Source organism: Leuciscus leuciscus, assembly GCF_965113295.1.
Source record: "Leuciscus leuciscus genome assembly, chromosome: 13".
Taxonomy (NCBI): domain Eukaryota; kingdom Metazoa; phylum Chordata; class Actinopteri; order Cypriniformes; family Leuciscidae; genus Leuciscus; species Leuciscus leuciscus.
This window is the reverse complement of record NC_138737.1, coordinates 22,144,273-22,169,424: the sequence shown is the minus strand read 5'-3', so window position 1 is coordinate 22,169,424 and position 25,152 is coordinate 22,144,273. Positions and strand designations below refer to the sequence as shown.

The following is a 25,152-nucleotide window of genomic DNA, read 5'->3' as shown; positions in this document are numbered from 1 at the left end:
AAAATAACAAGAATCTAAAACAATAATAAAAAAAAAAAATTACATTCTTTCTCACAAAATTGTTTTATAAGACGAAGCACCAATTTCTAATCGAACACATACAATACCATGCACCAACACTATACTTAAAATGACAGGATTAAGAGAAAACGAGAGACTTCACCAGTCACCGGTTATATTTCACTGAAAAGTGACAACCCAATGAACGTTTCAAAAGGCATTACATCCGACTTGAGGTAAGGACATTTGTCATATTTGTAATAATATGTAATAAAATGTAATTAAAAGAAATAAGTAGCCTAAATGACACTGTTTTCTTACAGAGTAAGATCAGCTTCTCCTACACCTACTACCTGTTTGTCTTTGAAGACAGACTGGTCAATAGATCCACCAACCAACTTCAAAGGTGCAGAAACTTTCCCACTGGATCCAAGGTGAAGTTATTCATTTGTTATTTGTTAATATAAATAACATTTAAAAACTCAGCATTAAAAAGTTAGTTCACATAATTTACTCACCCTTATGCCATCCCCTATGTATATGACTTTCTTTCTTTAAATAAACAAAGATTTTAAGGGAAATAATCAATCTATGTGATTCAATATAATGCAAGTGAATGTTTGCCACTTGGTTGATGCTTGAAAAACCACACGCTGCAACCATGACGGTGATCCATATGAACCCAGTGGATGAATCAATGTCTTCTAAAGAGAAACGATAGGTGTGTTTAAGAACAAATACTAATATTTTAGTCTTTCTCCACCATTGACAAGATTTTCCATAATTTATGATACAACACTTCCCCGCCATTGACAAATTTTTCCAGTGTTGTGCCGAATTCTGACCCCCGTGATGTTACAGATCTTCTGAAAGAGAACAGCATCTCTGAAGAAGTAGATCTGCGTAAACCAGATGGAAGTTGTTTACGAACATATAAGCTAACGTGGTCATCAAACATTCAACAGCATATAAATCCAAACTGCCTAACTTTACCGAATTAACTTCTCTCCGGAGCATCACAACGCACTTAGCCTACTTCAGGTGTCACAATGTCCCTCTCATGAAGGCTCATATGACAGTAGACCGGAAGCAATGATTTATAGTTCAAAAGTTTAAAATGTTTGTATTTTTCTTACCCGCACCTATCGTTTCACTTCAGAAGTCATTGTTTCATCCACTGGGGTTGTATGGATCACCGTCACAATCGCTGTGTGTGGTTTTTCAAGCGTCTACCAAGTGGCACACATTTAATGGCATTATATGGACTCACAGAGATGAATTATTTTCCTAAAACTTTTCATTTGTGTTTATCTGAAGAAAGAAAGTCATACATATCGGGGATGGCATGAGTGTGAGCAAATGATGAGAGAATTTTCATTTTTCGGTGAACTATGACTTTAAGCAATGTGACAGCAGTGTACAGAAAAGTTTAATTTAGAGAATGACTTTAATTTTGTGACTTCTAGACTGCTGACAGAGAAACACTTAAGGTGTCTGGTTTGCAAATCGATGTTGAAGGATCCAGTGTCCATCCCCTGTGGACACAATTACTGCAACACTTGTATTAATGCAATCTGGGACAATTGTGCAGGAGAATATGTTTGTCCACACTGTGGTAAAGCATCAGAAACACGGCCAGTGCTGAACATAAATGCATTTCTGGCTGAGGTGGTTAAATACAAGCAGCAGGTCGGCTTCAGTCCAGCCCCTCCATCACAATCCTACGCCGGACCGGAAGACGTGGCCTGTGATTTCTGCTCTGAGCGCAAATTGAAATCGGTGAAGTCTTGTTTGACTTGTGACGTGTTCCTCTGTGAGACTCACGTCAGGCAACATTACACAATACCAGCACTACAGAAACACACACTGTCTGACGTGACTGGAGACATTAAGACGAGACCCTCAGAGCAGTGTCAGAACTCAGACAACAGCTTCAGTAGCACCGCCGGCGGACAACAGCATCATGCAGATTTAAAGGTTTGGTATCCTAATGAAATTATGCAATATATAAAACAACACAGCAAATTTGACTATTATAAAATTAATAATGCATACTTTATTAAAGTTGTCATGAAATGGAATTTGCGATCTATAGTGAAATCAAGGCTGCATTTACATTATATGGTTCAAGTGACCCAATTCCGATTTTTTCCCTCATGTGGCACAGATCAGAAATGACTCACAAACGTGTAAGCAGGAAAAAAGCACATGGATTCCGATATTCTCAGATCAGTTTCAGGCCTCGTTTATGTGGAAACAAATCTGATATGAATCGGATACGTGCATTTGCACAGATCGGATATTCCCGTCAATGCGAGTCGTACATCATTGAAAAAATATGTTCTTTCTGAAAAAAAATTTGTTTCATGCTTGCGTATGTTGACCTAGTTTCTTCGTGTGTGCCAGTTAGCCTAATTAAGTTCACCTGTTATTCATTCCGTTGACTGATTTGGTCCGTCTATTTAAGCTCTTGTGTTTCCTTAAATTCTTCGTCAGTTCTCGCTGTGTTATGTTTGGTTGTTCTGTTCATGTTTTCTAGTGCCCAGAGTTCTTTTAATAAAAGTTAAACTGCTGCGTTTAGATCCTTTACTCTTTGTTTATTGCAACGCAACTGTGACAGAATTCTCAACCCAATATTTTGCTGACCTTTAAAGATGGTCAAGTTTTTTTTTGTGCCCATTTCGACCTAAGCTTTTCTGGGTTAGTAAGTCTATCTTGGGTTGTTTTGCCAAGTGAATAGTGTAAATTCATATATCAGATAATGGGTCACTTTTAAAAAAAGATGTAAGCTGGTCATCAAAAAAATATATATAGTCAACTAATCGGAATTGGGCATCAAGACCTGCAGTGCAAGTGCGACCCAAGTGGTGCTCACTGCGGTGAAGCAGGCTTCGTTTACACTGGCACAAAAAAAAAAAATCGGATTTTTTTTACCCACATCTGACACAGACTGGAATTTGTTGCACATTTCCAAATGTGGTTTTTAATCAGGTACATTTCCGATATCTGGACATCTGACCTACGTCTAAACACGTATCCGATTCCCCTTGGAATTCCAAGCCACCACAAGGCGAGTGCGACCGTTTGCCCACAAATATAGCTTTTTTAATGTCGTATTATGAAGCAGACATTCCTATATGCTCGCACTATTGAGGTGGTGATTGTGCACACACATAGTATGTTCAGGAACATAAAAACATGTTTTCAACCTCTGCCTGGTGAATTGTAATAAAATGCCTCTGTACTAAGAGCTACATTATATTTCTCAGCAACAAGGTGATAACTTAGCTGTTTTTGTAATTAAACTCACATCTGTACAGTCGCACATACACAGTATCTCTCTCTCTCTCTCCCACGTTAATGTTTATATTCATCAAATAAATTTAATTTTACAGTGCTACTTTATTTCACTTCAGAATTCTAGATCTAAACAAACCCTATAAATAGCAAGTGAAAATTACTGTTGTTTTCCGGTAGCCTATATTTCCGTTAAGTCAAATTTTGCGCCGCAAACATTCATGACTGCTTTTAACTTATCTATACTGGCAATAAAGAGTTAAGAGATCAACAGAATAATTTTGGGCGGGATTAATGTAAACTCAGATATCCGATACCAGTGGTGTCCAAAGTGAATGTAAGGCGGGACAAATAATCAGAAAAGGTCAAAAGGTCTGTGCATTAAGACTTGCAGTGTAACCACAGCCTAAACAAGATTTCCCTCTCTGAACTATTGGGTGGAGCTTGACCTCGTCCAGCTCCATCTGTGGACCTAATGTGTGGAGCTTAGTTTTGTAGAGGGATAGGGTTATGGGTAGGATGTGGCTGGACGTCAAACTCCACTCATTGGCTTTGCAGTGAAATGTCTTCTCAAAAAAAAAAAAAAAATGCAGGGCGGGACTTGATTTTGTCCATTAGGAATCGATTAGATTGTTGGATGGTTGTGATTTGCTATTGCTGTGATGTCATGTGAGTGACAGGTTTTCCCGCCCTCACGCCAGTAAATGCATCATCACAGAAGAGAAGAGATGTAGCTGAAAGAGGGAGTGGAAGTTGTTTTGATAAAAAATTACGAGAGCACATGAAACTAAACAATAATGTACACGCATAAGCAATATTCCATAAAAAATAAGAATTGTCAAATTTGATTTTATTGTCACTTTTAATTTGCTTGATGTATTTTCTTTTTGTAGGAGATGCCAGTCGCTGCCAAGCTTCAGACACGTCTAAAGAGATCTGCAAAAACCTTCAGACCTAAAAAAAAAGAAAAAAAAGATCATGTTAGAAAAATTGCGCTTATGTGCTCCACACTACAGCAAGAGGTTTCAGGGCTTAAAGAAACACTCTCAAAGTTAGAGACAAAGAATACAAAGAAAGAAAAATATGAGGATGAAGAGGAATATGATGATGAGGAGGATGACTATGGAGAGGAAGATGATGATGATGATGATGATGTGGAGGAGGAGGAGGATTATGGAGATGATTGTGATGACAATGAGGACTATAGTGAGAAAGATTTTGATGCAGAGACTGATGAAGAAGAGGAGGGTGATGAAGATAGTTTTGATGATGAGGACGGATACAAAGATGATTGGGAGGAAGATGATTGGGAAGAGAATGAAGACGAGGAAGACTATGATGATGAGGACAATTCAGAGGAAGATAGCGATGAGGATAATTATGATACGGACTATTAATCATCTCTGCTTACAGTGACTATTGATTTTCTTAATATGCATATCTTTCTGCAAAGACATTTCAAAGCGTTTCAGTGGGAAATAATTACAGTTAAAACAGCCAATACTTGGTTTCAGTATATACATTCTAGTAGTGTTAGGGAAAGTTACTTTTAAAAGTACTGTGTTACTCCCTATGAAAGTAACTAATTGCGTTAGCCTACTTTTTGAGAAAAAATATTGAGTTAGTACGTTACTTTTTAATTACTTTTAGTCACTGGAGGCTTGCTTGTTTGTTTGTTTGTTTGTTTTTATAACAAAAAACAAAACAAAAGTTCTATTTTTGCTAAATGTAAAGGCCCTTTCACACTAAAAGTGAAATGAATGAGCCTCAGGCTGAAGGAAATGCAAATTCATGCCTACAGTTGAGGGCGTAGCTCAAACTAACCTTTCAGCTGTGCTGCCATTCTTAATTTCAATTTCTCTCAACATAGGAACTGGAGAGGTGTCAATAAATGGGAAAACAAAATTCCTTACTGATGTACTTATTTGAAAAAGTATAACTGATATTTTGTTGTTAATTTAAAAGTAAGACGTTACTTTGCACATTACTTGAAAAAAGTAATCTGATTACATAACTCACGTTACTTATAATGCATTACCCCCTACACTGATTGTTAATAATATTTCAAGATGAAGTTTAATTGATTATCCCTCGCATCATATACAGTACAGGCCAAAAGTTTGGAAACACTATTATTTTTAATGTTTTTGAAAGAAGTTTCTTCTGCTCATCAAGCCTGCATTTATTTCATCAAAAATACAGAAAAAAAGTAATATTGTGATATATTATTACAATTTAAAATAATTGGTTTTCAATTTATTATACTTTAAATTATCATTTATTCATGTGATCAAAGCTGAATTTTCAGGATCATTACTCCAGTCTATCACATAATATTTTTTCATAACCTGTGATACTTTTTGTAAGGATACTTTGATGAATAAAAAGTAAAAAAATAAAAATAAATTAAAAGAAGCCAATGTTTTAAAAATAGAAATCTTTTGTAACAACAATATACACTACTGGTCAGTAATTTGGGGTCAGTAATTTTTTTCTTTCTTTTTTTGAAATAAATCAATACTTTTATTCAGCAAGGATGTGTTAAATTGATAAAAAGTGATAGTAAGGAAGATTTATATTATTAGAAAATATTTTTTTCTTTTGAATAAATGCAGTTCTTTTTAACCTTTTATTCATCAAATATATTAGGCAGCAAAACTGTTTCCAACAACACTCATAATAAATCAGAATATTATAATGATTTCTAAAGGATCATGTGATAGACTGGATGTCACATGTGACACTGAAGACTGGAGTAATGATCCTGAAAATTCAGCTTTGCATCACATAAATAAATGATCATTTAAAGTATAATAAATTGAATACCAATTATTTTAAATTGTAATAATATATCACAATATTAAAAAAAAAATCTCTATTTTTGATTAAATAAATGCAGGCTTGATGAGCAGAAGAAAATTCTTTCAAAAACATAAAAAATAGTAATGTTTCCAAACTTTTGGCCTGTAGCCTACTGTATATATTTTGTGTGTGTGTGTGTGTGTGTGTGTGTGTGTGTGTGTGTGTGTGTGTGTGTGTGTGTGTGTGTGTGTGTGTGTGTGTGTGTGTGTGTGTGTGTGTGTGTGTGTGTGTGTGTGTGTGTGTGTGTGTGTGTGTGTGTGTGTGTGTGTGTGTGTAAAATCGTGTTAAAATGTGAGTATAAAATACAATGCATCAGGCTTTCGAGGAACATTTGTACATATCTCAGTTATCATTGTATTGCAGTGCATTAAATATTTTGCCCCCACAATAAAAACTATACAGAACATTTAAAATATCATACATAAGTCATATTATTGGAAGATATGTGACAACTGATATTAATATGCATTTATATGCTATTTAGTCTGCAATACTGTTGTAAAGATCTCATTGATTTACATTACAAGCTTTCAGACTTTTTTTTTCCAACTGCACCAAAATTGCATATTTATGCTCATTTTCGGCCTCTAAAATTACGAGCTCTGTATTCTTCTATATCATACTATATGAGCCATAAAAGCCTGGAGCATCAAATATGAAATTCAACAAAAAATGTTTTTTGTTTTTGTTTTTTATTGTCTAAAGGTTCAATAAACCCTTCCATTAAAAAAATTATAACTATTATTTCATGTCAGGTTATGACATATGTCCTATTTTTGTAAAAACCCAGTATATTCTGCAATAAAATCTTCTTTCAACTAATTTCAAAATGGAGTGATTTAAGATTTAACAGACAAAGTTTTCAAATCGGTATGTTAGAAAATAATTCTTCACTTAAAGGGTTAGTTCACTCAAAAATGAAAATTTGTACTCTCATGTAGTTCCAAACCTGTAAGACTTTCATTCATCTTCAGAACACAAATAATGATATTTTTGATGAAATCTGAGAGATGTCTGTCCCTCCACTGACAGATCAAAAAGTTCATAAAGAGATCGTAAAACTAATCCATATGAATTGAGTGGTTTAGTCCAATTTTTTGGAAGAGACTTGATCGGTTTATATGATGAACAGATTTAATTTAGGCTTTTATTCACATATAAATATTGATCAGCAAACAAACAGAAGCTTAACCGAACCTGTTTGATCCGCGAGAGCAAACCTCTTGCTGAAGCTCAAACGTGCTGTGCAACATGAGAAAGAACGTCATTGGTTCTTGCAGAAGCTCAAATGTGCTGCGTAACACACGACAATGAACCTTATTGGTTCTTGCTGAAGCTCAAACGTGCTGCATTACACGAGAATGAACTTAAATAACTTAAATAAGTTTATAATGTTTAATTAGCTATACATACTTTAAGGTGTTGATTATGTCTGTTTTGACAGGGCATATTTAGATTACCCCTCCCTCCCCAGAATTACACAAATTACTGTTTTAGCTCCATTACAGCAGGGGGCAGTAAAGGGCCTTATGCTTGATGCTGCAACCTGAGCATTGTTTTTCGTTTTAACTACATGTGAAACGAAGGCTCGTGTGGACTCTGAATGCGTGACGTTGAAGTTGAGAATTGCACGTTGTATCAGTCACTTTTTAAGCATTTCTCCCGGAATGCTGCACCACAGTCTACTTTAATGTCTGACGTTAGTTCTTGCGGGTTTTTTTGCGCGTCATGTCACCCAGTCTAAACTAAATACATGCTTGACGTCTCAGCTGTGTAGTTTCATAGCTTCTAGCTGATGTTTTTATTCATTAAAACTGATAAACCTTGAGGATGTCTGAAAGCAGCAGCAGTGAGGATGAAAACTCTGCAAGACTGAAAGAAGCTGTCTGGAGCTTTGGACCTCAGGATATCAAGATCAATGGAAAAGGTAACGTGTTTTATAGAGATCTTTATGCACTGAATAATTCTGAGATGAAATTACTTCACTTACCAATCAAGCGTTAACATGTATATCTGAGGACTAACTCAGTGCTGCTTTTATCACACAGATGGAGAAAACAAAAGTCGTAGGTGAGTCAGTATGCATTTAAAAAGCTTTGAGATTGGCTCTCAGTGGTTATTCTGTCATGAGTTTGGATATCTTTGTTACACAGAGTCGATGTTTCAAAGCATGAACATGATGGGAATGAGCTCGGGACAACACCTGAGTTTCAGTCCCATGTGGCAAAAAAGTTAGGAGCCATATTAGACGGGTGAGACACGTTCAACTTATGAGTATATTTGTCATTATCTTTTATTTCTCTGTTGGTCAATCAGTACAATTTCTCTCCCTCATTCATTTACAAACACACTCAACTGTAGGTGCATTTCAGAAGTGTTTTCTAAGACAGTTGACTCAGAACCTGGTCAGTCCAAAAACAGAGATGAAGAAGAGAATGAAGAAGGTAAGCAAACTCATCAATTGCCAATAGAGATCTCATAGTTAAGATTTTTCTTGAGGTATGTCAAGAAAAAGGATTTAAAATCTTAAGAATTACTACAGGATATGTACATTAACGCAAAGTTACAAAGTGACAGATGTACAATAATATACATAATATCCACTGATCCCTCAGCTATCCCTCAGAAATCTGGAATTTAAATAGCTGACTGTTTCATGTCATTTTCTAAAGGTTTCCGTCTGTTCTCCACATCTACCTCTGGAAAATGGATGGAACAATCACCTCCTCCACCTCCTAAAAGGAGACCAATTCCCAGCTCTAGGTGAGTCTGAGTCCTGCTTAAATGATAGAATGTGTACACTAGGGGGAATTGCTCGAAAACATACTTTGGCCATATTTCACCCCATAATTATTTTTTACACTTTTTAACACTAAAGGGTGAATTCCCCCAAAAATGAAAATTCTGTCATCAGTTACTCACCCTCTTATCGTTCCAAACCCATAAGAATTTCGTTCATTTTGAAAACTAGGGATGTGGATGTATCGGCCACCATATCGGTATTGGCTGATGTACAGTACAGGCCAAAAGTTTGGACACATTACTATTTTTAATGTTTTTGAAAGAAGTTTCTTCTGCTCATCAAGCCTGCATTTATTTGATAAAAAATACAGAATTTCTTTTTAATATTGTGATATATTATTACAAATTGGTTTTCAATTTATTATACTTAAAATTATCATTTATTTCCGTGATGCAAAGCTGAATTTTCAGGATCATTACTCCAGTCTATCACATGATCCTTTAGAAATCATTCTAATATGATGATTCATTATCAAAGTTGGAAACAGTTCTGCTGCTTAATATTTTTTCATAACCTGTGATACTTTTTTAGGATAATTTGATGAATAAAAAAAATTAAATAAAAAAGAAGCAAATATGAAAAAAATAGAAATATTTTGTAACAACAATATACACTACTGGTCAGTAATTTGGGGTCAGTAATTTTTTTCTTTCTTTTTTTGAAATAAATCAATACTTTTATTCAGCAAGGATGTGTTAAATTGATAAAAAGTGATAGTAAAGAAGATTTATATTATTAGAAAATATTTTTTTATTTTGAATAAATGCAGTTATTTTTAACCTTTTATTCATCAAATATATTAGGCAGCAAAACTGTTTCCAACACTCATAATAAATCAGAATATTAGAATGATTTCTAAAGGATCATGTGATAGACTGGATGTCACTGAAGACTGGAGTAATGATCCTGAAAATTCAGCTTTGCATCACATAAATAAATGATAATTTAAAGTATAATAAATTGAAAACCAATTATTTAAAATTGTAATAATGTATCACAATATACATTTTTATATTTTTTTTTCTGTATTTTTTATCAAATAAATGCAGGCTTGATGAGCAGAAGAAACTTCTTTCAAAAACAATAAAAATAGTAATGTGTCCAGACTTTTGGCCTGTACTGTATATTACATTTTAATGTTATGGTTATTGGCCCAATAAGAACATTTGGCTGATATATTAAAGCTGATAAATAATGGATTATTTCCTCTAGCTGAGACACTTCAGATGTGCACTGTTCACTATTATAGTCTTGAATTGTTTGAAATATTATTGGAATCACTTCAAAAAAGGAAAATGCAGTTAAAGGGATAGCCTAGTTCACCTAAAACTGAACATTTGGTCATTTACTCATCCTCAAGCTGTTCCAAACCTGTGAATGTTGGTAGCCATTGACTTCCATACTAGGAAAAAAATATTATGGAAGTCAATGGCTAACTCATACAGGAACAACATAAGGGTGAGTAAATGCTGACATCATTTTCATTTTTGGGTGAACCTTTAAGTAAATTTACCCGCTAACAAAGTGCTTCAGTTTATGTTATGGTGATGGTTATGGTTCAGTTAAACACCAATGCTGTTATTTATTTTATTTCAAAAACATTGATGCATTATTATAATAATACCTAGCAATTTAATTTTTTTCTTGTAATAGTTTGAATATTTAGGTATTAATTATTTCTTTGTAAGGCTATCGATTTTTATTTTTTTAATAAAGAAACTTGAAAATTATTTTTTTTAAAGTTAGGGAATTACACTTACACTTGTTCAAACTATGTCTGATATATGTTGAAGTGCTTGGGACATGGCTTTTAATGGTGAGCCTTTTGTTTTTGTAATCAGGTTCTCAAAAAAATTATATCAACATTTGGATTTAGATTTATAGGCCAATATAGGTTCTCGGCTTTCAAAGAACAGTTATCAGTGCATCCCTATTGAAAACACACATGAAGATATTTTTAATGAAATCTGAGAGATTTCTGTCCTACCATTGAAAGTCTATTCACTTAAAAAATGTTAATAAATCCATATGAATCAAGCGGTTTCATGTAAAAAAAGTCTCTTCAATCAATTAAATCCTTAAACCGCACATTTTAAATGGATTTATTTTATGATCTCATTATGAACACTTTGAAGCGTCAGAGTTTTGGGTGAATAGACTTTCAATGGCGGGACAGAAATCTCTCAGATTTCATTAAAAAGATCTTCATTTGTGTTTCCAAAATGAATGAAAGTCATATGGGTTTTGAATGATATGAGGGTGAGTAATTGGTGACAATAAATTTTTTTAAGGCAAGTCACAGTCCAACAGTATTATTACAGTAAATAAAGTAAATGAGGGAGAATATGCTTAATTGTCATAAATGTCACAATGCAAATAATAGAAAAATAGCTTTTCATTGCCATTTCAATGTGCTCTGCCTGTCTTTCTGTCTTTCTATCTATCTGTCTTTAATAATAATCAACAAGCTAGTAAGTTTATTATACATTTTGCATTAATGACAATCTATATTATGTTAAAAGCATCTTGTTTCTTTATTTCTGCAGTGACAGTGACAGTGAGATGGAGATGAGGCTTAGAGAAGCTGCTGTGTCTGTGTCAGACATCCTCGGCCCTTTAGCCCAAACCCTCACAGAGAAGACAGAGGGGAAAAGTACGACAAACGTAGAGTCTGGAAAGGAGGACACAGTCGCAAAGAAGACAAAGAAAAAGAAGAAAAGGAAAACATTCACTGAGGGAAGTGAGGATACAAGTATTCATGTATCAGAGAAACAGTCTAATGGAAAAGGAACAGAAGCGCAAACAACTGTGGTAGAGAATTTGACAAAGAAAAAAAAGAAGAAAAAGAAAAGAAAAAAGTTGGATTCATCAAAGGGCGATGATGAATGAAAGACTTAATTGTTCGAAAGAGCAATTATTCTGTTTATGCTGTTCTGGATATTTGTATATTGTTTTATGTTCATTGAGGGTTAACAGTTGACTGCGAAGTTAAAAGAACCTGTTCCTTGCCAGTTTAGCATTTTCATGCTATAAATCCCTCCCCCCCAAAAAAATCATCAATAAAGTAAAGTTTATTTTGCCATTTTACTACAAAATATTTTTCTAGAGACTAGTCTAGCAGACTGAAATCAAGAACAGTTACATTATATTTTACATGCATTTTTTTTATGACAGTCACACATTTGAAACCTGAAACTAATTATATACGTGTTCACACAAGTTTGTTTTAAATGAAAACTTGACTGTCCTTTTATTGAGCATAATTTAAGGATTTGTGAAAAAACATCATCATTAGCATGGGTAGGCAGCAGATAGCAATATAGCAGAAGGACAGATCATTGTTTTTTTTGTTTTTCATTGTTGTCTGTTTGCTCTCAGCAGCTTTTGGAAGCGGTATTGTCATCAGTAGCTGCAGTTATTGTGCCGTAGAGACCATCTGTGTAGGGATGTAAGGGTCGATGTCCCCTGGTGAAGAGGAGAGCAGGTGTGAAGGATGGGTTTCACTTGTCTGGGTCTGAGGGTAGAGCTCCAAACTACCCGAAGACACTGGGAATTTAAAGGTGAAGTGTGTGAGATTGTTTAATGTTAAAGTACTTTCTCTTAATCCAGTTTATGTACATTGACTAGTATTAGTATGCCATTCATGGGTTTATCTCCACCAAAAGTGTAAACATTGAGCCTTCCTGACACTCTAAACATTGAGAGCGGTCCTGTTCACACACACTCCGTAATGTAGTACGTATGCGGTGCAGGAGCAGCACGTGCTTAGACGCTGCTAATCCGCGGCTTTAAACGGAATAAATATAAACAACGCAATATTCGATTCATTATTTCTATATAGATTTATAGGCTTATATTAAGATGCTCAAGCAAGTGGCAAAACATTTAAACATGATACGACTTATGTATAATCACAAATACTTTAAACTAACTTACCATCTACATCAACAGCCGAAGAAATTGTCTCCCATGCCTTTTCTTTCGTGTTTAAAACTTTATATGAAAAGTCCTGCTGGTCATACAACGCTTCGTGTTTTTCCACCTCACTGTTTAGACGATCGTCATCCATTGTAGCTTTCTTGTTCCGAGTGTAGTTCTCTGACCACCAGCATGTCACATAATAGCATGGTGCGTTCTAGTGTATCTCATATTAAAAAAAAAGTACTTTAGATATCATTTTTTCCGCATTAATTATTTTTGCAACTCCTGGTAAGTCTAAGGAAGCTTGTTTTCGCCACAGAATAAAATGGTAATTGCGACTTTTTGTCTTACAATTTTGCCTTTTTTCCGCAATTGCGAGTTTAGAAATAAATTGAGAAAAAAAAGTCAGAATTGTAAGACAGTCAAAATTACCATTATTTATTCTGTGGCGGAACTGACTTTAATTTCTCGCAATTCTGAGTTTATATTTCACAATTCTGACTTTATTTCTGACAATTCTGACTTTGTTTCTCGCAATTGCAACTTTATATTACGCAATTCTGACTATTTCTCGCATTTGCAAGTTTACATCACGCAATTCTGATTATTTCTAGCATTTGCAAGTTTATATCACGCAATTCTGACTTTACGCAATTCTGGCTATTTCTCGCAATTGCAAGTTTACATCACATAATTCTGACTTTGTTTCTCGCAATTCTGAGTTTATACCTCTCAATTCTGTCTTTCTCACAAATCTGACTTTGTTTCTCGCAATACGCTCTATGCACGAATGCTGCTGATGTATTTCCGGTAGAATCTCAGCCAGCGTCTTTACATCCGCATAGCGCGTTCTATAGCGAAGTGTACTAGCGCCAAAACTTTCTTAAAATTCATCTTCTCAGAAACGGAGACAACGATTTTAGAAACCGATTCGCTAGTCGGATTTTGCATGATATGAGAGAATACTCACCCTCAAAGTTGTCGATGTAGCTGCTCGAAATATATAATTTAAAGCCCTTCTCTTTCTTACTCTTAGGTGTGACAGCTAACTGCCTCACAATATTGTTAACATCATTCACGTTTACCGCTGGAAGTTATTGTAAACAGCGAGTGTAATTTACCATTATCTCAACCAAATGCAAAAACGGTTTCCGACGAAGCACCGGATGTAACTGGGCGGGTTGAGACAAAACGCGGAAGCGATCGTGCATAGAGCCTATTGCAACTTTACATCACGCAATTCTGACTTTGTTTCTCGCAATGGGCTTTATGCACAGCTGCACTACTTCCTGAACTTCAGGCAGGTCCTTTGTTTCCTGTCTGACATTATTGGACAAACTGATTAATCCAGGTGGTCAGGCACACCTGGATTAATCAGTTTGTCCAATAATGTCAGACAGGAAACAAAGGACCTGCCTGAAGTTCAGGAAGTAGTGCAGCTGTGCATAAAGCCCATTGCAACTTTATATCATGCAATTCTGACTTTACATCAAGCAATTCTGACTTTACATCAAGCAATTCTGACTTTACATCAAGCAATTCTGACTTTACATCATGACATTCTGACTTTATATTACACAATTCTGACTTTGTTTCTCGCAATTGTGAGTTTATATCATGCAATTCTGACTATATCATTGGGACTTTAAATCAATAAATTCTGACTATTTCTCGCAATTGCAAGTTTACATCACGTAATTCTGACTTTGTTTCTCGCAATTCCGAGTTTATATCTCACAATTCTGACTTTACATCACGCGATTCTGACTTGATATCATGCAATTCTGACTTTATATCATGCAATTCTGACTTTATATTACACAATTCTGACTTTGTTTCTCGCAATTGCAAGTTTATATAATGCAATTGCGAGTTTATATCATGCAATTCTGACTATATCATTCTGACTTTATATCACACAATTCTGACTTGTTTCTCGCAATTGCAAGTTTATATCATGCAATTCACACTATTCACACAATTCTGAGAAAAAAAATCTGAATTGTTAGATGTAAACTAGCAATTGTGAGAGGAAAAAAAGGCAGACTTGTGTGATAAGTCGCAATTACTTTTTGTTTTGTTTTATTTCGTGGCGGAAACAAGCTTCCATAGTTTTCCTTTTCTTTGCTTTACCCCAGGTTTAAAGTAAGATTATACTGCTGTGAAAAATAGCAGTATACTTAAATTATATGCATTTATGGTAAAATTGCTATATTTTCATGTCGACCTGTGTTCATTTTGACCACGAACCATGCGAATTCCGCGACTGGATGCAAAATTATCGCTGCACTGCACCGATCATGCACTAGCCGTGTGCGGTGTGAATGCTCATTTGCATGTTTCGTGCAAGCGGAGTATGTGTGAACCTGGCATCAGTCTCTTTACAGCTCGGGGTGTGGCTACTAAAGCAGGTGGAGCCAAAGGGTATTTGCCGGTGCGGGACTATGACTGATGTGCACACGCTGATGAAAATTCAGCTTTGTTTGCAGAAGTGCAAGCCCAAATTCGCTGCATTTAGACTACCAAAGATTAAACGGGTCATTAACTTGCCAAAGTGAACGGGGCATTGACATGTACAAGTTTAAAATGCGTACTCAGCTTCAAACAGTTGTGGCGCGTCATTTCAAAAAATGCTCTGGGTACTTTGGATGTTTATAAGTGAGATGCTCTCGTTCGCTCTCTAGACAGTGTTGGCTTACTCAACTGCTTACTTGACACATAGGAACACAGCTAAAAGTTTTCCTAATATATTGGACTTTTTGTTGTAAGTAGCCTACTTTAACCCAGACAGCAACATGGTGTCGGCCCAGATCCGGCCCACATCTGGTACACGTGGATTCCACACGAACCAGATGTACCGGATCCGGGCTGACACTGTTGCTGTCTGGGTACCTGTTAAGACATGCCTTTGCCTTTAATTTTGTAATTCCGCTAGGTGTCACTATGTTGCAGAAATGGCATTCTTCATCTTTGATTAAAGGAGAATCAGAGATGGGTAATGCAATGGTTTCATAGTAGTAACATCTGAATTTGGCTACCGAAAGCACAGGGTTTGTACCTGGTTCTGGTGAAGTGGATTGCAGATGTAAAGACTCCTCTTCAATGGGAGTGTCTGTGTGACCCTCAGGATCTGAGGTGAGAATCTGATCAGGAGGAAAAGGATTGATCATTTGAAAGAATCACTGTAGATTCACATTATAGACTAGTTTTACATTAAAATTAAAGGTAAAAGCTGTTTTGAATTCCTATAACGCAGTTTTGTTTTAATTTGAATCACTAAATGGTAATGAATGTTGTCTTTGAATAGATTAAGATCCTTAAAATAAATTCCATTTCTCATTTTTATCTCTTGGCCGTTTTTACATAAAGTTTATAGATTGAGTTTACAGAATAAGTTTAAAGATTATAAAAGCATAATGTCAATGTGATAACCTGATTAAGTCACAAGTACAGTTTCTAGAAATTCAAAGACGGTATTATCTTTTGTGGAATATCGTCTGTTACAAAGAATATTAATTTATATTAGATCAAAAATAATTCTAAGTGCTACATGCAGTGATAAGAAGTAATTTGTTTGGATCTTCAAAGTTTTGGTTACCTGGACTTTCACATAGAAACCTCTCATACATTTTTTTTTTTTTTTTTTCAGCATTCTCTTATGAACAGAAAACTCAAAAGAATAGCATTTATTTGATGGAACACTTCTGTAACATTATAAATGTCTTTATTGTCACTTTTGACCAATTTAATGCATCCTTGCAGAATTGACCGCAAACATTTGAACTCTAGTGTATCGCCAAAAGAGAATTATGGGTAAATTCATGTTTTAGTTTATTGAGAATATACCGAATGTCATGTTCACATGAATATGGCTGTAAGCTCTGTGGACTGTGGAGCAGGTCAAACTTTCTTCTAAATAAAGCCCAGTATAACCTTAATCTAAAAATGATGTGCATGTAAACATGGTCAGTGTGATGAGATTGTGTTTGCTTCTTGCCTGTCGAACAGCTGTGAGGTTAGTCAGTGTCCCAATGCTGTTGCCTTCTGCGATGACCATAGCCTGGGACAGGAGACTGGAGGAGGGGTAAGAGCTCAGGTCTGCTTTGCTATACACTGAAACACACACAATATTAAAGAGCTAGACAAACTAGGTCTTTGCATGGTTCTTGTCCATTCAAAACTCACTGGCACCATGCTAATAGCTATAGCACCATGTAGCTAAAGTGTTCGGATTACCAGTAAGTACATTGCTACACTACCAGTCAAAAGTTTGGAATAGTTTTTTTGTGTGTTTAAAAGAAGTCTCTTATGTTCACCAAGGCTGCATTTATTTGATCAAAAACAGTAATATTGTTATACATTACTTTTTTATTATTATTTTAACAGTTGTACTCGCATGTGACTTGCGGAAACACATTTTGGTGCACCTTGAAAGGTTGCCTTGTGAAAGCAAACCAAATTAATATATTTTAAAATGCAATTTATTTTTCTGGCAGCAAAGCTGAATTTTCAGCATTATTACTCCTGTCTTCAGTGTCACATGATCCTTCAGAAATCATTCTAATATGATGATTTGCTGCTCAGTTATTTTGTTATTGTTGCTTAATTATTTTGTAATAATGGTTCTTATTGTTAGCAATATTTTTGTGGAAACTGACACATTTTGTGTTCAGGATTCTTTGATGAATCGAAAGTAAAACAAATGAACAGCATTTATTTGAATTAGAAATCTTTTGTAACATTATAAATGTCTTTACTTTCACTTTTGATCAATTTACTGAATCCTTGCTGAATAAGTGTTCCTTTCTTTTTTCTTTTGTTTTTTCTTTTTTTAATTTCACTACCCAGAATGGTGGTGTATCACTGTTTCCACAAAAATATTAGCATCACAAATGTTTTCAACATTGATAATAATAAGAAATTTTTCTTTTGCAGCAAATCAGCATATTAGAATGATTTCTGAAGGATCATGTGACGCTGAAGACTGGAGTAATGATGCTGAAAATTCAGCTTTACCATCACAGAAATAAATTACATTTTAAAATATATTATAATAGAAAACATTTTAAATTAAAAATATTTCACAATATTACAAGTAGTTGCGATTACTGTAGTTTTGATCAAACAAATGCATCCTTGCTGAGCATAAGGAACTTCTTACAGAAAACATTAATAAAATTGAAATAATTCCAAACTTTTGACCGCTATAGTGTATGTGGTTGCTAGGATGTTCTGGGTGGTTTCTAAGGAATCACTAGATGGTTTCAAGTCAAAAATGTCCCCCCATAATCATAGTGATGCTTTTCTTAAAAAGCACCACTAATTAACTTACACCACTAATTAAGTACCTACTGTGGCATGGGAATTGTGCCATTGTTGCCATGAAGGAGCTTGGGCTAATGTGCGACTGGAGCTGCTGTGCTATTGGCTGCTGTGGTGAGGCTTGAAGCTGTTGCTGAAACGAGATTGGCTGAAGGGTAGTAAACCCTCCCCCCATGTTGTTGATGACAGGGACCGTCTGTGGTTGAGAGGACGTCAAACCTACAGTAAAATACATGCATTAACATTAGCAGTGTTTTGGTGTTAAACTGTTCATGTTGTAGATCACTATGCTTTATACCTATGAGAAGCGAGGAGTCTCCTAGACTCATTACACTTGGTAGGGAGGCCATGATCAGTCCTGGAGGGGCAGCGGAGGATCCGGACAATCCATGCAGGGAAGTGAGAGTACTGACAGGAGGTAAGGAGCCACCAGCAGATACCTAAGAGAGGAATAAAAACTCAGACTGTCAGGCTTCAGTTTCCATTTGCTTTAAACCCAAAAGGGAAAATTCTTTCAACGTTTAGGGAATATTGCTTTTTAAATGTCTCAGTGTTTTTGTCCATACAAAGTCAAAAAGGTTCTAATGTTGTTTTGGTCCCCACCGACTATGGACACAAACTGTTGAAACATTATTTTATTTATATTGAAAAATATATTTTTGTCCTGCAGAACTAAGAAATTTGTACAGGTTTGGGTGACATGAGGGTGACTAAATGATGACAGAATTTACATTTTGGGTCAAACTGTTTGCAGTGTTGCAAGTTTGTATTTTAAATACAAAAATAAGAAATGATCGTGAAAGTTTATAATTCATTATTTAAAAAAAACAGCATTAAGCATTAACTAGCAAATTAGCATTGCACCACATGAAAAGCTCAATAAATACTGATAAAGAATGTAAAGATAAATGTGAAATTATATCTCTTTTTGAGCCATGTGGTCATAAAATGTAACTACATTTAATATTATGTCAGAAACAGGAAATTTCTTTAATATTAAAATATCACATATTAAATGCATAATATATTAATTTAAATATAAGGCAGACTTCAGTTTTTAGTACTTTAACCATTTAATATGTAATGTGATGATAAATATAAATATAAAAATTGTTACACTCACACTTTGAACAACATGATGGTGAGTCAATAAATGTTCTAATTTTGAATACAGAAATAAATGAATTAAAAAAAAAAAAAATGTTTTTTAAAAAAATGTGAAACTAAAACCACCAGTAGGTGGCGGCAAGTCAGCATAATAATGAGTGAGTAATTGAATCATTCTATTCATTCAAAATGACTGATTCATTCAGGAACGAAGCAAGTGAGTCATACATTTATGAATAGGTCATTGAATCAACCAATTTGTTCAAGACGCGGACCATTCAGGAACGAAACACAAATGTGGGTACTCAAAGATGTGCTACGATTCTCCTATTGAGTTGTTTGGAATTATTATAGTTGTCGAAAAAGAGCAAAAACAAACAATACTATGTCTAAAATATAAAATAAGTCACTTAATAATAACTTATTGTTTGTCAAACTGTTGAATAAAATCAATATCACATTTGCAATCATGCTGATATTCAGGGAAGACAACACCACTTATACGGTATGTTATACATGCAAAGAAAAGAAAACCACTAGAAAAGGGGCATTGTTTGCACCCTTATCTTGAATTTCGGGAGCAGTTTGGAGGCATTTTTGCCCCAAAGCACTGTTAAAGGTAGGGTACGTAATTTGGGAGAGGCTAGGAATAACAAGATAGCTTTAAAAGTATAAGATCCCACCTTCCCTTCAGAGTGTCTAGGAGGAACTGTAAAAGGTGGCTGCTGCATACCGTTATTGTGAACACAGACTGTTCCTTTAATCTCACAGATTTTTTGTGATATGTGTCAAGAAGTGTATTTTATTCTCACTGGTTTAAGATGGTGTGCATCCAGGAGTGTATGACTGGGTTCTAGCTGAACTGGACTGGCGAGACGACCGCCACCACCCCTGTCTTCACCACTGGAGCTTCTCATTGTGCCCAAACTCTCACACAGCACTGATTGGCTGTACTTCAGACCTTCAGTGAATGGACAAAAGAGAAAGGTGGGTAAAACAGGTCAGATTTAGGGAGAAATCTTCAAAGAATTCTTCTAAGTCATTCAAAATCAACCCATTGGACATTAAAAGGTTTCAAAATGGAGAAATTGTTTTTGCACAAATGACAAGCATCAGTCAACAGATGGTATATGGATAGGTATGAGCTTGAATGACTTCGTACCTGGTGAAGGACTAGATGATAATGTTTGTCCTGTGGAGGAAGCAGATTGGCTGCTGTAGGGAACGTCCAGTGCCAGTTTGTGGCGAAAGGCCTCCTCTTTACGCCGATTCGCGAACCAATTGTATACACGAACCTCTGTGACCAAATTAGAGCCCAGGCCAGCCAATTGAGAAGGAGAAACTCCCCTCTGAAGACACTCCGCTCTGAAACACATGGATTCAAGCGGTATTAGCGATATGTGAATAAAAGCCTTAATTAAATCTGTTCATCATATAAAGCGATTGTATCTCTTCAGAAGAAGAGTTAAATGGCTCGATTCATTTGGATTTCTTTTGCAATCTCTTTAAGAACGTTTTGAAGCATCAGAGTTTTGTGTAAATAGACTTTTAATGGATGAACGGAAATCTTTCAGATTTCATTAAAAATATCTTAATTTGTGTTTAGAATATAAACAGTCTTATGGTTTTGAAATGACATGAGGGTAAACAAATGTTGACAGAATTTCCCTATCCCTTTAACCCTTGAACATGTACCTTAGGTCTTTATTGACCTGGGACATCATTCATTACCCTCCTCCTCATTCATTTTTTAAAGTTAGACATCAACCTTCTTAGTATTCCTTAATCAATTCATTATAAACAATATAACAAGAAAAAAATAATAAATTCATAAAAGAATCCCTATTTTCCCCTTAATTTTTTGTAAAAATAGTAGGCCTTTAAGGTTGCTAATGACACGTGGTTTGTAACAATGTATAAGAAAAAGTATGTTTTTTCTGCACAACAATAATTGAATCTTTGATGACTGAATAAGTGCAATTCACCTTTATTCCACAAGGTGGCAATGTGTGAAACACAATGATGAAGTGACGTTTCACTCATAGTTACCGCAGGCAGAAAACAAAAAAATAGGAAGAATCATCAGCAAAACTTGAAATGGCTCAGTGATTTACTGAACGCAATCAAATATCAGTGTCACTGTGACTTGATGGTGGATCTGGTGAAGAAGCTGTCAGCGATCAAAATATTGATTTTGAAGATGTTGAAAATTATAGTTTTGAGATCGAGAATATGAGCCAGATGCTGAATGTACTGGGAAATGAGCTCTGATGAGGACAGAGATGATGGTATAAAACATCTGCTCAAACTGAACCCTTCCAAGCTTCAAAAGGTTACAAAATATGCTTTATTTTTATTCTTCTGTAATTGTTACTCTAATATCAGGAGAGTTTTTAATTATTTTGACAGGTAGAGATCCATCCGTGTTAGATATAGATCCGGGTCGCTAAAGACTCCAATATGTAATAATGATTGGCGAAACATTCATGCATTTAAGGGTTGAAATCAATTTGGGTTATGACGCCCAGTTCACCTGTTGCACTCCTCCACCAGTCCCTCCCTCTCCTCCTTACTGGGGTTCTTCTGTCGTTCATAAGCCTGGAACAGGATTTGCTGGGAGGCAGGACCCCATTTGAATCGATTCCTCCGTCCCTTTCTCACATCCTCCCCGGATTCCTCTCCTGACATGACACCGCGACTGGCATTGGTGAATTCTGCATTAATCAGTGTGAGAGATGAATTCATTCTAAAAGTGTAAAAAAACATCTTGTAAAAGAGAAATAAGAAATGCCCATACTCACGTTGGCTGATCTCTGTCTGTTTCTTGATGTACCAGCTGTACAGGGCGGCACGCTTTTGGTTCTTCATGGGTGTGCCCTTGTTGAGGTGCTGGGAGAGATGGGATTGGTTGAGGCCCGTGGACTCCACCACCTCTCTCTGTGGTAAGTTGTGCTGCTGCATGTAACTCTTCACTATTTTAGCCACATGCCAGGGATCCTGTCTAACACACCAACACATTAATACATTATAATATGCGTTTCTGAATATCTCCAAACAAGTTCTCATGAAAGTGCATGAACAGCATGATGCTTATTTCGGGATAATTCGAAGGAAATGGTGCCATTTGTGGCTATAAATTTCATGATTTCTTTGATTGTCTTTCAAGAATCATATTTTTCTATCTTAATTATGTGATTATGGCCTTCCAAAATATTCTATATGTATTTTAATTCCAGTCAGTACATTTTATAATTGAATACTTTTATTCAAAGGTAATTTTGGGGTCAGTAAAGTTTTTTTCGATAATTTAATACTTTTATTCTTAGGTCATTTTAAGTTCATTAAATTGATTAAATGTGATAGCAAAGACTGTTTCTATTTCACATAAATTCTGTTCTTTTGTACTTTATATTCATCAGAGAATCCTGGAAAAAAAGTATCACAGTTTCCTCAGAAATATTAAGCAGCACAACTGTTTTCAACATTGATTATAATAAGAAATGTTTCTGAGCAGCAAATCAGCATATTATAATGATTTCTGAAGGATCATGTGACACTGAAGACTGGAGTAATGATGCTGAAAATTCAGCTTTGATCACAGGAATAAATTACATTTTAAAATATATTCAAATAGAAAACACTTATTTTAAATTGTAATAATATTTCACAATATTTCTGTCTGACTGTATTTTGATCAAATTAATGCAGCCTTGGTGAGCATAAGAGACTTGCAAAAATATTTGTAAAAAAAAAATCTAACTGACCCTGTTTTTAATTGTAGTGTATAACTCAAGAAATTCTGGTATCACTCAGTTTTGGTATCGCATTACAATTTTTAAAAAAGTATAACAAATGTCTTATAATGGCATTAACTTGCACATTTCAATGCATTAATACTGATAAAGTCTGTAAAGAGAAAAGTATCTCTTTATGAGCCATGAGGTCAAATATATTTGAGGATAAATATGATTTCATAAGCAGAAAGAATGTCTTTAATATTTCTCAGAACATCAGAAAACATTACATAGTGAAAGCATGAAATTGTAATTTTAGTACCAGTTAAAATTTAGTTTTTAATACATAAACCCTTTACTGTAATGGTGAACACGCACACACACACACACACACACACACGCACACACACGTGTGTGTGTGTATATATATATATATATATATATATATATATATATGTACATAGTATATAAGTACATAGTATATATTACACCGGTGGCACTGTTGCCTTTAAAAAACTCTACAAAATATTCTGAATATTTCATTTTCATGTATATCAAGACGAGAGAAGGTTGAGGGGGAAGAGGAAGGATAATATAGAGGTAGAGATGGTGCAATGTTTACACTGTAAGATAAGGAAAGAGACACAGGGCCAAAGTCCAGTAAAAGAATAACCCTTGTGAAAGCAATACAAACACACAAAGCCTCACAAACACACAAACATATCCAACAGCAATGCATTTCACCTATACAAATCACTCACATGTATAAAACAATTTAAATAGAGCATTACAAATCCATTTCTATCACTGTTCAAAGAGCCACCTTTTTTGCAACAAACCTCCCTTAACAACAGCACTATCTTTACAATATCACCACAGTCTTGTGTACACAAACACACTCACACAGAGCGATGTCACTCTGTTAATTTTAACCAGTCGATGTAGCTCATTTATTAAAAAGATAGAAATGGCCAGAGAATAATGAATAGGGTGGGTAATTAGTAACTAAAAAAGGTGGAACCTCCTTTATATTCACCCCATCAGTTGGGAAGCAGAGCATTAGAGGAGAGAGGAAGCCAATGAATAGGTATAGAAGAGAGAAGACCTGAGATCAGCCAGAGAAAAAGAGGAGGTTTAATCAGGAAATTATGGAGTAAAATAGTAAGTTGAGAAGACGAAGGTAGATTTTGATGATGCTTCTGATGAGGCACTAAAGTATTGTTAGATAGTTCAGCATGTGTGTTTTGGATTGATTGAAAGTTTTTTTTAGTTACTTACTGCAACAGCTGGTCGACTTCAGCCCTTTGCCTGGCGGCCTCCTCCGGTGGAAGTCTCTCTAAGTCATGGAAGATGGGAGGAGGATTGTCCATCTCTCCCTCCTCAGAGCTCTCTCCGTCGGCCCGGTCCGTTCTCTCTCCACCGGCCGAGCCCCGTTCTCTCTCCAGGTCTCCCATGGCCTGGATCAGCAGCTCTTTGGACAGTCCCGAGCCCAGCAGAGACCACACCAGCTGCTCCTGCAAGGCCGACAGCCGGCCGCTTCCTTCTCCTCCTGCTCTCCTCCCCTCTCCTCCCTCCATCTCTCGTGTTCCGAGGTGTTTTAGCAGCCGTTGTTCTTCTATAATTTCCTCGCACACACTTCGTGCGCAAACAGACGTACACACACGCAGTTATCGGACGCGTTCAGTATTCACCTGTTTCTCAGGGTTTGAGTTCAGTAGACCGTCCTTTAGAAGAAGAGCTTGTTTTCATTTTCTTTATCCTTTTCTTTTCCTTGTTTTCCAGTGTTCCTCTGTTTCTGCTCCTGTATTAAGTCTAGACACCTGTTGTCCTTTTTGCTTTGAAATCTGATTTTTTGCTACTTGCTTTTCCCTTCATCCCCTCCTCCTTACTCTGTCGCTCTCTCTCTCTCTCTCGTTCTCTCCCCCTCTCTTTGTGAACTTTGGCCTCGGCCTGTGTTGAGGGCAAAGTATAGAGTCTAACCATTCAGTGAAAATGAGCATTACAAACACATTCAACACTCACACTGTAAGCTTGCCTGAGTATGTAAACAGGAGTCTCAAACATTTCAAATCACACACTGCACATATGTTTCTTAAAACTTCTTGC

General features: G+C 35.6%; 3 protein-coding genes across 7 annotated transcripts in view; 2 read left to right on the top strand and 1 right to left on the bottom strand.

Moving 5' to 3' along the window:
* Nucleotides 1-6,349, top strand: part of LOC309512092 (uncharacterized protein) — an 11,658-nt gene extending 5,309 nt beyond the window's left edge. For all 3 annotated transcript variants that reach the window (XM_082187507.1, XM_082187506.1, XM_082187508.1), the window contains 4 exons: nucleotides 138-236; nucleotides 324-434; nucleotides 1,467-1,977; nucleotides 4,191-6,349. In XM_082187507.1, coding sequence (XP_082043633.1) covers nucleotides 138-236; nucleotides 324-434; nucleotides 1,467-1,977; nucleotides 4,191-4,694 — 1,225 coding nt within the window. In that variant the 3' untranslated portion in view covers nucleotides 4,695-6,349. The remainder of the gene's footprint in view (nucleotides 1-137; nucleotides 237-323; nucleotides 435-1,466; nucleotides 1,978-4,190) is intronic.
* hnf1a (HNF1 homeobox a) lies at nucleotides 2,946-25,152 on the bottom strand. 3 transcript variants are annotated; one of them, XM_082187501.1, is made up of 10 exons: nucleotides 24,325-25,152; nucleotides 22,114-22,313; nucleotides 21,846-22,026; nucleotides 20,475-20,677; nucleotides 20,125-20,273; nucleotides 18,504-18,645; nucleotides 18,236-18,424; nucleotides 16,881-16,996; nucleotides 15,942-16,026; nucleotides 12,028-12,508 (listed from the first exon to the last, which is right to left on the bottom strand). In XM_082187501.1, the coding sequence occupies exons 1-10, from the start codon at nucleotides 24,621-24,623 to the stop codon at nucleotides 12,378-12,380; spliced, it is 1,695 nt and encodes a 564-aa protein (XP_082043627.1). In that variant the 5' UTR covers nucleotides 24,624-25,152; the 3' UTR covers nucleotides 12,028-12,377. The 3 variants fall into 3 exon arrangements, with proteins under 3 accessions (XP_082043628.1, XP_082043627.1, XP_082043626.1); XM_082187502.1 differs by lacking the exon at nucleotides 12,028-12,508 and adding an exon at nucleotides 2,946-4,251 and having other exon boundaries at nucleotides 21,846-22,313; XM_082187500.1 differs by having other exon boundaries at nucleotides 21,846-22,313.
* On the top strand, nucleotides 7,553-12,044 carry cUnh12orf43 (chromosome Un C12orf43 homolog). Its single transcript, XM_082187527.1, has 6 exons — nucleotides 7,553-8,086; nucleotides 8,208-8,229; nucleotides 8,313-8,411; nucleotides 8,521-8,603; nucleotides 8,832-8,922; nucleotides 11,509-12,044. Exons 1-6 carry the CDS (start codon nucleotides 7,990-7,992, stop codon nucleotides 11,849-11,851), a joined length of 735 nt encoding a protein of 244 aa, XP_082043653.1. The 5' UTR covers nucleotides 7,553-7,989; the 3' UTR covers nucleotides 11,852-12,044.

Excerpts from the sequence above, each read along its gene's own strand:
- cUnh12orf43 (XM_082187527.1), top strand. The coding sequence starts at position 7,990 with ATGTCTGAAAGCAGCAGCAGTGAGGATGAAAACTCTGCAAGACTGAAA. Across the intron at positions 8,087-8,207 it reads TATCAAGATCAATGGAAAAG|ATGGAGAAAACAAAAGTCGT; the intron begins GTAACGTGTTTT and ends TTTATCACACAG. Across the intron at positions 8,923-11,508 it reads AGACCAATTCCCAGCTCTAG|TGACAGTGACAGTGAGATGG; the intron begins GTGAGTCTGAGT and ends TTATTTCTGCAG.
- hnf1a (XM_082187500.1), bottom strand. The coding sequence starts at position 24,623 with ATGGAGGGAGGAGAGGGGAGGAGAGCAGGAGGAGAAGGAAGCGGCCGG. Across the intron at positions 20,274-20,474 it reads ATCATCTAGTCCTTCACCAG|GTCTGAAGTACAGCCAATCA; the intron begins GTACGAAGTCAT and ends CATTCACTGAAG. Across the intron at positions 16,027-16,880 it reads ACCTCACAGCTGTTCGACAG|ATTCTCACCTCAGATCCTGA; the intron begins GCAAGAAGCAAA and ends CCTCCTGATCAG.